At 34.5% G+C, this 14,215-nt stretch overlaps 1 protein-coding gene across 5 annotated transcripts in view; it reads right to left on the bottom strand.

Annotated features, from left to right (window-relative positions):
- Nucleotides 1-14,215, bottom strand: part of ALMS1 (ALMS1 centrosome and basal body associated protein) — a 216,879-nt gene that overhangs the window by 80,781 nt on the left and 121,883 nt on the right. For all 5 annotated transcript variants that reach the window (XM_053890824.1, XM_053890826.1, XM_053890825.1 and 2 more), the window contains 2 exons: nucleotides 12,634-12,878; nucleotides 7,898-8,023 (listed from right to left, as the gene is read on the bottom strand). In XM_053890824.1, coding sequence (XP_053746799.1) covers nucleotides 7,898-8,023; nucleotides 12,634-12,878 — 371 coding nt within the window. The remainder of the gene's footprint in view (nucleotides 1-7,897; nucleotides 8,024-12,633; nucleotides 12,879-14,215) is intronic.

Raw genomic sequence — 14,215 nt, 5'->3', positions numbered from 1 at the left:
CCAGAACATTTTTGTCACCCCCAAAAGAAATAGACACATTAGCAATTACCCTCCATTTCCCCCTCTCACACAGCTGCTGGCAACCACTAATCTACATTCTGTCTATATGGATTTCCTTGTTCTGGACATTTCATATAAATGGAATTATACAATATGTGACTTTTCAACTGGCTTGAATTGTGTATTTCTCCCTTTAATAGCATCAGGTGTTTTTCTTTCTTTTCTTTTCTCTTTCTTTCTTTCTTTCTTTCTCTCTTAATTCTTCCAGTTTTCTTTATGTATTTGGGACTCTGTTGTTAGGTGCATATACATTTATAATTTCTTTATCTTCTTGATTTATTAATGCTTTTATCATTACAAAATGAACTTTGTCTTTACTAATAAATTTTAAAGTCTATAATGTCTAATAATAGACACTCTAGCCCTCTTTGGTTACTGTTTACATGACATATCCTTTTATATCTCTTAACTTTCAGCCAGTTTGTCTTTGAAACTAAATAAAATTTTCTGTAGACAGCATACAGAGTTGGATGTCTTTTTATCTACCTTGCCAATCTCTGCCTTTTTAATGGGAGTATAACCTTCATTTACATTTAATGCAGTTGCAGATAATGGAGGATTTAGGTCTGCTATTTTTCTACTTTTTTCTCTAGTATTATGTCTTTTTTGTTCCTCAGTTTCTCTACTAATACATTTTTTTTGGTGTTAAATAGATATTTACTAGTGTAGCATTTTAATTCCTATGGTGACACTTTTACTATATATATTTTTAGCTATTTTTCTTAGTGGTTGTTCTTGGAATTGCCACCCATGTTTTAATATAAATTAACAATCTATTTGGGTTAAAACTGAATTTCAACAGTATATAAAAACTTTTCTACTGTATAGCTCTCTCTCCTCCTTTCTTTATGCTGTTATTTCCACAAGTTATATCTCTATACGTTTTTATAAAATAAGAATTATTATTATTGCTCTATGCATGTCTTTGAAATCATATGAAAGAAAATGGAATTAGAAACAAAAATATGTTTATACTTTTATAGTTAACCTATGTAGTTATCTTTACCAGCACTCTTTATTTTTTCATATGGATTCAGGTTACTGTCTCATGTCTACTCATTTCATCCTGATGAATCCCTTAGTGTTTCCCATAGGTCAGCATGCTAGCAATCAACTCAGTTTATCTGGAAATGTCTTAATTTCTCCATTTTTGAAGGGCAGTTCTGCCAAATACAGAATTCTTGGTTGATACATTTTTTTTTTCTTTCAGTTCTTTGAATATGTGATTGCAATGCCTTTTGGCCTCCAAAGTTTCTGATGAGAAATCAGCTATTAATCTTATTGAGGATCTTTTGTACACAATAAGTAACTTCTCTTTTGCTGGTTTTAACATTCTCTTTATATTTTTAACAGTTTGATTATGGTGTGTCTAAATGTGGATATTTTTAAATTTATCCTGCTTGGATTTCCTTCAGTTCATCAGATGTACACATTCATAGTAACCATAAAATTTGGGAAGTTTTTCTCCAAATATTCTTTCAATCCCATTTTTTTTTTCTCTCCTTCTGTAACTCCTATTATGTATAAAATAGTACTCCTGGTGGTGTTCCAGAGGATTCTAAGATTCCGTTCCTCTTTCTTCATTCTTTATTCTTTCTGTTTCTCACACTGGACGTTCACTGATTCTTTCTTCTGCCTGCTGAGCTCCTCTAGTGAATTTTTAATTGTATCTTCTGTGCTTTTTAGCTCCAGAGTTTCTATTTGGCTCTCTTTTTTTGTAATTTCTAACTTTTCATTGAAATTCTCTATTTGATTAAGACACTGTTCTCATACTTTCCTTTAGTTCTTTGATATAGTTTCATTTAGCTCTTCAAACATACTTTAAGTAGTTAAGTCTTTAGTTAAGTCTAATGTCTGGAATTTCCCAGACAGTTTCTAAACTGTTATTTTTCTTGTGTATAAACCGTATTTTTTTTGGTTTTAATTTCCATAGCTTGTATTTTTTTGTTGAAAATGAAACATCTTAAATAATAAAATTGGTAATCCTGGAAATCAGATTCTATCCACTTCCCAAAGTTTGCTGTTGTTGCTTTATGTTTTTTTTTTTTAAAGTAACTTTTCTGAACAAATTATGTAAAATCTATTGAAGTTTCTACTCAAATAGCTTGGTGGTCAGTTAATGCCTAGACTGAGACATCCTCAAACACCTAGAACCAGTAAATATGGGAGATTTACAAAGGGACTTTGTGTGCATGTCAGGGTATACCTTCAACTTTGAGCTATGCAGTTGTCAACTCTGCCTTAGCCTTCCTTTTCTTCTTGCACAGAGACTCAAGGGGAGCTGTAGGTAAAGGGTAGGGTCTTTTCAGGTCTTTCCTGAGAATACACACAGCTATATGCACATGGACACTCCTCTAGAGTCCCAGGAATATGTCAAAGCTTTTAAACATCTATGGGCATAAATCCCTGGTTTTACGTTTAAGCTTTTGGTTACTCTATTGTTTGCATCAGGAATTATAACATTAAAACACTTGCCTATAAACATTCTTGCATCCCAAGCATGTGCACATGCATGCGCACGCACACACATACACACACACACACAGGCTTTTTACAACAAATGAATATCTCTGAATGAGATTAAATAAGGACAAGTCTTTTGAATGACAGATCAAATATTGACAATTCTTTGGGAATGAAGTTTTGAAACAGGTCTAGCTCTGTTCTGTCCCCTCTAGTCCTGGGAAAGCAGGCTGATACTTTTCAAGGTTATTACAGAACTCAGTCTGGGGATGAGATTAGGGCAAGTTTTGAAAAAGTTTTCTGAAAAGTTTTGCCAATTTTTTGTTGCTTTTATCAAGAGACAAATTCTTAGGTCTTTAACCTTTTCCCTGCTATAATGCCCCACTTCCTTTAAAATGTTCCAACCAGTTCTCTCCCCATAGCTTTTTGCTCCTATTGACCATGATTATTAATATATAAATATTTGAATGTCTATAATGAGCACGGGTATAAGGAATAAAATTGCTTACCAAAAAAAAGTCAGGTCTCAGAACTTACTATCTATTATAAATAGAATCCTGTTCTACTTAGGAATCTTAAGAATGTTACTGGGCATAATAAGTAAATGTCTAACAACTATCTCTTCTTTGGGGAGTTGTTACCTTTATCTTATTTATATTTTATGGATTTAATTAATTCAAATGTTTATTCATTCTCAGTTAAGGAAAAATCTATTTGGCCCATATATTTGCCAGTAATGGTATATGACTTGCCCTTGGCCCAAAATGCTAAGTGGATCTTTCTTGTATCTACTGATGCATGATATATTAATTGACAACAGCTATTAGAATAATTCCTAGGCTTTCATCCTAGAGTAGCTCTACCGTTTAAGAAAGGATTTTCCTACTATCGACTTTCTCACTCTGAGAACAGATAGAGAACATGAAAATTATAATCTCAAGTATAATATAGTTATTAGATCTCCTGTTGTCTTATTGATGTATTCAGTACTTTACTCACAGGGACAATATTTCTCAGGACACAATGTACCATCACTGAATTATTTTCTCCTCCCACCATTGTCCAATATTTCTTAAAATTAATGTCTCCAACTATATGAAAGAGGGGCATAAACAAATAGCAGGACACTATGGGCCTCAAAAAAAGACATCAGATCAGATTTTTATTGGTAGACATTCCATCTTCTGACCTGGGGCCTGAAAGTAAAAGACTGATCAAAGTTTTCCTGTCCAATTGTTTTCTTGCTGGTAGCCATTATGTGTGTGTGTATGTGTTTTCCATTAAGTGTGCTATTTTTTTAAAGTTTGTATTTAAATTCCAGTTAATATCCAGTGTAATAGGAGTTTCAGGATACAATATAGTAATTCAACACTTACATACGTTACCCAGTGCTCATCACAACAAGTGCACTCCCCATCACCTATTGAACCCATCCCCCCACCCCTTTCCCCTCTGGTAACCATCAGTTTGTTCTCTAGTTAAGAGTCTGTTTCTTGATTTGCCTCTCTCTCTTCTTCTTCCCTTTGCTCATTTGTTTTGTTTCTTAATTTCCACATAAATGAAATCATATGGTATTTGTCTTTCTCTGATTTATTTTGCTTAGCATAATACTCTCTAGCTCCATCCATGTCATTTCAAATGACAAGATTTCATTCTCTTTTATGGCTGAGTAATGTTCCATTGTATATATGTGTATATACACATCCTCTTCTTTATCCATTCATCAAATGATGGACACTTGGACTGTTTCCACAATTTGGCTATGGTAGATAGTACTGGTGTAGATACACCAGGACGCATATGCATGTGTAACTTTGAGTTAGTATTTTTGTATACTTTGGGTAAACACCCAGTAGTGCAATTACTAGATCATAGAGTAGTTCTATTTTTCACTTTTTGAGGCACCTCCATATGGTTTTCCAGAGTGACTACACCAGTTTGCATTCTCACCAAATGTGCATGAGGGTTCACCTTTCTCCACATCCTTGACAACACCTGTTGTTTCTTGTGTTGTTGATTTTAGCTATTCTAACAGGTGTGATGTGATCTCTCATTGTAGTTCTGATTTGCATTTCCCTGATAATCAATGACATTGAGGATCTTTTCATGTATCTGTTTGCTATCTGGATGTCTTCTTTGGAAAAATGTCTAACTCATATATTCTGCCCATTTTTACTTTTTAGTTTTTGAGAGAGAGAGAACATGAGTGGGGGGCGATATAGTGCCCATTTTTTAACTGGATTAGTCATTATTAAGGTAATGGGTTTTATAAGTTCTTTATATACTTTGGATACTAACCCTTTATCAGATGTCATTTGCAAATATCTTCTCCTATTCCATAGGTTGCCTTTTAGCTTTATTGATTGTTTCCTTCCCTGTCCAGAAGTTTTTTACTTTGACAAAGTCCCAATAGTTTATTTTTGAATTTGTTTCCCTTGTCTCAGAGACATATCTAGAAAGAAAGTGCTATAATTGAAGTCAAAAGAAGTTATTGCCTGTGTTCTTGTCTAGGATTATGGTTTCACGCCTCACATTTAGGTCTTTAATCTATTTTGACTTTATCTTTGTGTATGGTGTAAGAAAGTGGTCCAGTTTCATTCTTTTGTATGCTGTCCAGTTTTCCCAACACCATTGTTGAACAGACTGTCTTTTTTCCATTGGATATTCTTTCCTGCTTTGTCGAAGATTAACTGACCATATAATTGTGGGTTCATTTCTGGGTTTTCTATTCTGCTCCACTGATCTATAGGTTTATTTTTGTGCTAGGACCATACTGTTTTGATTACTATTGCTTTGTAATATAATTTGAAGTCTGGAATTGTGATGTCTCCAGTTTTTTCTTTTTCAAGGTTGTTTTGGCTATTCGGGGGTCTTTTGTGGTTCCATATAAATTTTAGGATTGTTTGTTCAAGCTCTGTGAAAAATGCTGTGGGTATTTTCAGAAGCATTGCATTAAATGTGTAGACTGCTTAGGGTAGTATAGACATTTTAACAATATTTGTTCTTTCAATCCATGAGCATGGAATGTCTTTCCATTTCTTTGTGTCATCTTTAATTTCGTTCATCAGTATTCTATATTTTTCAGAGTACAAGTCTTTCATCTCTTTGGTTAGGTTTATTCCTAGGTATTTTATTGTTTTTGGTGCAATTGTAAATGAGACTGCTTCCTTAATTTCTTTCTGCTGCTTCATAATTGGTGTATAGAAATTCAACAATTTCTGAATGTTGATTTTGTATCCTGCAACTTTACTGAATTCATTTATCAGTTCTAGCAGTTTTTTGGTGGGGCCTTTTGGGTTTTCTATATATAGTATCACATCATCTGCAAACAGTGAACGTTTTACTTCTTCCTTGGTGATTTGGATGCCTTTTATTTCTTTTAGTTGTCTGATTGCTATGACTAGGACTTCCAATAGTATGTTGAATATAAGTGGTGAGAGTGGACAGCCCTGTCTTATTCCTAACCCTAGAGGAAAAGCCCTCTGTTTTTCCCCACTTAGGATGATGCTAACTGTGCATTTTTCAAATATGATTTTATTATGTTGAGGTATGCTTAATCTAAACTTACTTTATTGAGGGATTTGTTTTTAAATCATGAATGGATGTTGTACTTTATCAAATGCTTTCTGTGTATCCATTGAAAAAGATCAGATGTACTGTGTTGATTCATTTGAAAATACTGAACCATCCTTGCAACCCAGGAATAAATCCCCACTAAGTGTGTTTTTATTTTTATTATTTTACTTTTTATTTATTATTATTATTTTTTTTTTATTTTATAAGAGAGTGCATGAGCAGGGGAGACGGGCAGAGGGGGTAGAGAGAATCTAAAGCAGGCTCCATGCTCAGCACAAAGCGAGATGCAGGACTCGATCCCACTACCCTGGGATCATGATCCAAGCTAAACTCAAGAGTCAGATGCTCAATTGACTGAACCACCTAGGTGCCCCAAGTGTCAGAGCCTTGCATATAGTGAAAATTTCTTCCAGTTTCTGGTTATAGGCTTAATAATTAATCTTAACATTTGGTAATAAGAGCATTTTTGTTGGTCTTTTTTTTTTTTTAGTAGCACCATAGTGGGGAATTAGAAGCAGTTATACCAGGTGCTTTTCGTTACCATTAGATACTTGTTCCGTCCTCTTAAAGTTAACCAAAAAATATGCCTAAGACTAGGGAAAATTTGTCATGTACAATTCTTATACATATAAAGATGTCTATTGGCAAATTGTGGAAAAAAAAATTATATCTGAACTGAACCAAGTCATCTCAAAATGTTATCCCATCAATCCAGACCCCACACCACACCAATTCAGTATCCTTATCTTAAAATCCCCACAGGAAATATTTACTGAGTTCCTGCATGGGGTGCTACTCATCTTCTAAATCTGCAATTTGCCGGTGGTGATCTCACAGGGGTGCTGTGGGATATTTTAAAACTCTACAGAAACAACACTAATACCTGGTATCTAGTGTACACTACACAAACTACTAGCTCAAAGTACTTTCGATTTTCAATACTAGGGGCGCCCGGGAGGCTCAGGTGGTTAAGCATCTGACTCTTGATTTTGGCTCTGGTCATAATCTCACAGTTCGTGGGTTTGAGCCCCATGTGAGACTCTACGCTGGTAGTGCGGAACCTGCTTGGGATTCTTTCTTTCTTTCCCTCTCTCTCTGCCCCCTCCCCCGCCCCCCACTCATGCTCTCTCTTTCACAAAACAAATAAACATTAAATTTCCATATTAGACAATGCCATATTCCTTTCAATGATGTTGTATCTTTGCAAAGCTAGATTTTTGGGTTTCTATAGTAAAAGCAGCAAATAACTGTGGTTGTGTTCAATTTCATATCAAGGTTTGAAAAGTTGTACAAGTGTTCTAATAGCTGCACATATCTCATTAGTAAATAACTGTGGTTATTTATGAACAAAGTAAAATATTTTCTTTCAAAACCCAAAACCAAAAGGAAATACCTAATATTTTTATTAAGTTGCTAAATCAAAACAGCAAATATTTATGTCCTAATAAACTTATAGCTGTTTCTAAAAATACTTCTTGTTTTTACATGCATTCCATATAATAATGAGAAAAAAAAATCACCAAAACACTAAGGGCACTGTGAACAGAGAAAACCTGGAAACCTTTGTCTGAAAAGGAGTCCACCAAACCAAACAAACAATTATCCATACAATTTTCTTCATTAAATACATCTTGCCAAATAACTTACTTTTCTGAACCATAGACTGGCTCATGAAAAGCTCCATATTTCATTAAAGGCTTAAATATCACTGAATTTTCACATGTCATTCTAGAATTAACCAGCTAAACCACAAATAAAATTTCAAAAAATAAAAATTTGCTTAATTTATGCAGATTACCTGAGTGAGAGCTCTCAATGGTGGTATCTGATCTGGAATCCAGATAAGAAGGAATCTGTTTTAATTGTGGAACATAGTACATCCTGGTACTACCAGGAGGCTTATATGGCAACAGTGAAGGCTGGGCTAAGGAGATAAAGATGAGAACAATTAATAAGAAGATTTGTTAAACTTCACTGAACAAATATTGAGTGCCTTTAATGTGCCATGCAGCGTACAAGATTTGTGGCATGTATCAGGGCACCGGGCTGGCTCAGTTGGAAGAGCATGCAACTCTTGATCTCAGGGTTGTGAGTTTGAGCTCCATACTGGGTGTAGAGATGACCTAAAAAAATAAACTTCAGGTCTGCCTGGGTGGCTCGGTTGAGTGTATGGTTCTTGATTTTGGCTCAGATCATGATCCCAAGGTCATAGGATTGAGTCTCGTGTTGGGCTCCACACAGAGCATGCAGCCTGCTCAAGATTCTCCCCACCCCTGCCACTTGTGCTCGTTCTATTTAAAAATAAACAAACAAATAAATAAACTTAAAAAAAAAAAAAGGATCCTTGGCATATATGAACTAAAACAAAAAATCTCTGCCTTCAAGAAGAGCTAGCATTCTAGAGGAAGGAGATATACAGTAATAACACATTAAATAAGTAAATTATTTATTATTTTAATAAATTATAAGTTACATGAAAAAGAAATTAGAAAATGCTGAGGATTATTAGTAGGACTACTAGGGAAACCAGGGCAAGATGCAGTTTAAATAGAGTGGTAGGGGGGCGCCTGGGTGGCTCAGTGGGTTAAGTGTCCGACTTCGGCTCAGGTCATGATCTCGCAGTCCGTGAGTTCGAGCCCCGCGTCAGCTCTGTGCTGACAGCTCAGAGCCTGGAGCCTGCTTCAGATTCTGTGTCTCCCTCTCTCTCTGACCCTCCCCCATTCATGCTCTGTCTCTCTCGGTCTCAAAAATAAATAAACATAAAAAAATTTTTTAAAAATAGAGTGGTAGGGGTAGGTTTCATTGAGATCAGTTTTTTAGCAATCTAGTCCATGTACAGATGGCTCTAACTAAAACCCACTTTATCTTATATTGAACCCCAAATTGTTAACCCCTTACTACTGGTCTTATGGTCTTATTCTGTCCCCCAGAGTCATAGAAAATATGTCTAATTCACTTCTATGTGAAAGATCTTCAAAATAAATTTCTTCTTTTCAAAATAAAGTTTCAATTATAGAAGTATAAATTCCCAATTTTAAGAAAATACATAAAAATTGGTATAGTTTTGTTGTTGTTAGTTAATTTTAGCTATTTGGTGGGTGTGTAATGGCATATCATTATGGTAAACATTTGCATTTCCCCAGTAATTATGTTTAGAATCTTTTCACGTGATTATTGCCATAAAATTTAAACTGGTAGGAATAATAGTGAATTTATTAGCACAGTCACTGCGCACAACATCGGTATTAAAAAACACAATTGTGTTTCTATACACCAGCAAAACCACATAGGAAAAATACTACATACAGTGTCATGAAAGAAAAATATAATATCAAATATCTAATGAATAAATGTAAATAAAGATTTCTTCACTGAAAACTATGAATAGATGAATGTATATACCATGCTCATGAATTAAATACCCAATAATGTAGACATGCTAATTACCTCCAATTCAATATATTTAACACATTTTTTAAGAAAGGAAACACATAAAAGTAAAAAAGACAAAGTCCTACCACTCAAAGATAACTATTAACATTTTAATCTATTTCCTATGTGTCCTTTCTCACTGTCTTATGTGTTTACACAGTTGTTTGCCTATAGTATGTAAAAATGTGGAATTCAGTGTTTCTACTCTGCATTTATAATAAAACATTCATTTTATTTCCTGTCTTTACATTTTATATGGCTATACTACAGGTTAAATGTATGTATCCCTTCTCCTAATATTGAAAATTTAAGATGAGTTAAATTTTCAATTATAAAGAATTCTGTGAATAAAGATTTTCCTGGTTATAGCATACCCATTTCTCCCCTGCTGCCCCATCTCAGATAACTTCTCTGATTATAGAGTGAAAAATTATACCGTTTATAAAGTTTTGTTTTTAAAAACACTAACTACAAAAATGTTATCTAAAATGTCTGTACCAATGTAATAATTTAATTATTGTAGAGGAGGTTTTTTTTTTTTTTTCTTTATACATGTTTTTGTTTCTGTGAAGTCAAGAGAAGGGAAAAATTTAAACAACAGGAAAAATACGCTGTAGCCTTCACTTCTATCTGGTTATTGCTGTTTTCATTATTGTTAGAACACTGATTAATTTTCTTCCTCTACCAGTGTATATAACATTGGGTAGTGGTGGTTAAAGTTGTATTTCGGTGAAATACAGCTGCAAAAGACAACTGGGCAGAATTACAATGGACCCAGAGCAAACATGGCTCTCCTAGGGAGATGGAGAATTCTGAGACCAATAAGTGTCTTTTCAAAATTCTTGACAATTTTATGTTTGGATGCAATAGTTTTAAGGTTACTTTGTGCTGCCTGCCTATAAGAGAAGAAGTGACTACAAAGCAAATAATGGTTGCTGTTGGGAAAGAATAAAAAGACTGGAGAAGAGTAAAAAAGAAACTTCAACTATAAAATAAATTTCTTCAAAAATTTTGAAAACAAACCAAATATAAACATATAGTATATTATTCTGAATTTTGAAATTCAGAATAGTGACCACATAGTCATGTGTTTAACATACGTTTCTTTGAAATTTGAAATGTTTTCATACAAAAAAAAACCCACAAAATTTTACTTTTAAATCCACAGTATTAAACATAATATTTTATTAGTAATCCAATAATATTAATCCTTTAAAGGAATCCTTCCAGGTCCTGTATACAAAGGTTAAACCATAAATTATGGTCTCTATATAAATGTATGCATTTGATGTGAGCAGAAGTTTAAACCACACTCTCACAGTTGGATTTCCCCTCTTGTGCTTCTCCCACCACCATGAGAACAACATAACCCAAAGTACGTATTTCTCATTAGCCTTGGTTTCAGAACAAGGCATATGGAACAGACCCAAACCATTTCTGTAGCCTAAAGCCAAACTCCAATTGACTCACAAAGTCCATGAGTGAAAAAAGCAAATGTTTATTGTTATAAAGCACTGAGATTTTCAAGGTTGTTTAATAGTATCACTGTAGTACTAGGTAACTGATATAGACAGAAAGGTGTTCTTTGTGATATTTATTAAACTGTAGATTTGGGGGGCATTTTTTTCACAATGAAAATGTTTAAGAAGTATAACCATCTTAACATATAAATGTACTTGTTGAAATTAAATTCACTGAAAGTTAAATGCTGAACCAAGAAATTCTCTTTCATTATTTAGGTGTATCCCATCTTTATCTACAGATAGATAACCTTTTTGCATAAGGAGAAAAACTTACAGTAACATTTTGAGTAGACCTGTGCTAACTATTAAATACTTTAAAATTAGTAACTTAAAGTTCCCACCCTCATTTGAGGGAAGAACGGAAACTTAATTGTTAATTTTCCTGTTATTGGTCTGAAAAAGAAAATAACACTCTAATTCGAATGTTATAAAGTATAAGCACTATTGAAATATCACTGTGACAACAGCAATATAAACACTCTAAATGTAGACCTTATGGTAGAGACTGCTAGCTATTCATCAAAATCCACTCTTCATCCTGAAAAACACAGCTAAACTATTCCTAGCTACGAGAAAATGATCTGAGCCACTTTTAGGCCTAGTACGTGTGCTTCTCTCTCTTTTTAAAGTTTATTTATTTATTTTGAGAGAGAAAGAGAGCAGAGGAGGGGCAGAGAAAGAGGGAGTGAGAGACTCCAAGCAGGCTCCACGCTGTCAGCCCAGAGCCTGACATAGGGCTTGAACCGGAACACCGTGAGAGCGTGACCTGAGCCAATCCATTGGGTTGGATGCTTAACCAACTGAGCCACCCAGGTGCCTCCACAAGTGCTTCTCTATGCTTTTTCTGTCCCTTCTAGCTGATTGTGGTGGTGAATCCAAGGTAACTGTGGGATCCATGTTTTGAAGACAGCAAGCCAACCTAGGTCTTTGGTCATTATTTTATAAGAAACAGATTGGTATTGTATTTGTACTATTATATATTTTTGCTACTATTTAACATTGTATTATATGTAACATTTAATATAATACAAAATGCCAATAATTCACCTGCCAGCCTAAAACTAGACCTCCACAGTTTTTAAATTTTTATGAACTACTTGCATTATTATAAGTATCATGAGATAAAAATATGTCAATCGCAAGCAGCATGAGTTCCACATAAGTTTTTTTTTTTTTAAGTTTATTTATTTATTTTGAGGTGGGGGTAGTGGCAGAGAGAGAGGGAGAGAGAGAATCCTAAGAAGGCTCTTCATTGCCAGCACAGAGCCCAATGTGGGGCTCGAACTCACAAACCATGAGATCATGCCCTGAACCGAAACCAGGAGTCAGACACTTAATCAACTGAGCCACCCAGTCACACCAACTTCCACATAAGTTGTAACTCCACTAGAAATTAAGGCAAAAACATAATCACACTCTCTTCATAGCTGTGTAAATAAAAGACGGATAGAATCGCTTGGATCCTAATGCATAAAACAAAAATTTCGTTTTCTCACTAGAAAGACCTCCTCACAAATTTCTGAGATCACTGCATATAAAAGTTGGTATTATGACCTAAAATGTAATCACATTCTCTTACCATCTGTGCCATGAGGATGAGTAATCTGTTGAACTGAAGATGATGACACAAACTTGACAGGAACTTTGTTCAGGTTCTGGGTACTGGGCTCTGGACTTTCAAATCCATGATCTTCAGCATTAATAAAAATTTCAGATGAAAACATGGTTTTTCCTGGACTTTCTGTTGTTATCTGAGTGACTGCATCAGATGATAATTTTTCAGAAAAGGCAGAAAATGGGGGGGTCTTAATCTCCTCTGACGGTCTGAACAAAAAAGAGAAAGGACACAGCAGGTCATATCTGTGGCTTATCAAATACTGTAATCTCTTTCCAAAGGTAGCTTCAAGGAATATTTTGTGGAGATACATCAACTTCAAATGGTTATTTCTACAGTACCCTTTGCCATCTGAGATACTTATAATCCAAGTGTGCATGAGTTTACTTTTATTCATTTTAAAATCTACTTTAAACTTCAATTTAGAATGCTATCATATAATTTAGCTGAGTAATAGTACTTTTCAGTTGAAGTAAAAATATATTCATTTCAAAAAATTACTAGAAGTCCACTATAAATTAAATGCATAGTGTACAAAAATAAACAAGAAATAATGACTTGCATGAAGAAGTTTATGTTAGTGGGGGAACCAGAGATTTTCAAAATTGTAATTATGTATTATGATTTGAGAATTAATATTAAAACAGAATAAAGAAATTACTGAATAAACACAAAATGAAAGAAGATAAATCTTGTTTACAGAATTCCAAATAATATATGTAGATACTTCCCCATCCAAGGAGGTGAAGATTAATCTCTCCCTTCTCCTTTGAGTATGGGCTGGATTAAGCAACTGGACTCCAAAGAACAGAGTAATAAAAAGGGATAAATAGTAACTTTATAGTGTAGAAACCTAGCGAACACCATGGTGATGAAGGGTCATATCACCAATGTTGTCATGTAGATGTCACATTCTCTATGCTATGATGTGAAGCAATGGGTATTTCCTTCTTACGGTATTCTTTGCCAAAACTCCTAATTCAAGTCTAATCATGTGAAAAACATCAGCCAAACCCAGACTGAGGGACATTCTACAAAATATCTAACCAATATTTGTCAAAACTGTCAAAATCATGAAAAAAAGGAAGGAATGAGGCACTGTCATTGAAAAGAGAAGACTAAAGAGACATGACAACTATCTAAAGGGAATTGTAAATACTGAACTGGGTCCTGGAACAAAAAAAAGGCCATCAATGGAAAAAATATGAAATATAAATAAAGTTGGGCGTGTAGTTAATGGTAATGTACAAATGTTGCCTTCTTAATTTTGACTAATGTTCACAACCGTAATGTAGAATGTTAATAGGAAAAGCTGGCAGATGAGTACAGGGAACTCTATTATGTCTGTCTTTTCTGTAGACCTAAAAGTACTCAAGGGGCACCTGGTGGCTCAGTCTATTACGCATCCAGCTCTTGATTTCAGCGCAGGCCATGATGTCATAGTTCCTGAGATGTAGCCCTGCATGAGGCTTTGACTGATAGTGCAGAGCCTGCTTGGGATTTTCTCTTCCTCTCCCTCTGCCCCTCCCCGACTCATGCTTTCTCT

The sequence above is a fragment of the Panthera pardus genome, unplaced genomic scaffold, assembly GCF_024362965.1.
Source record: "Panthera pardus isolate Hobbes unplaced genomic scaffold, ASM2436296v1 HiC_scaffold_25, whole genome shotgun sequence".
Taxonomy (NCBI): Eukaryota; Metazoa; Chordata; class Mammalia; order Carnivora; family Felidae; genus Panthera; species Panthera pardus.
Note: the sequence above shows the minus strand (reverse complement) of the source record. Positions and strands in the feature narration are given on the sequence as shown.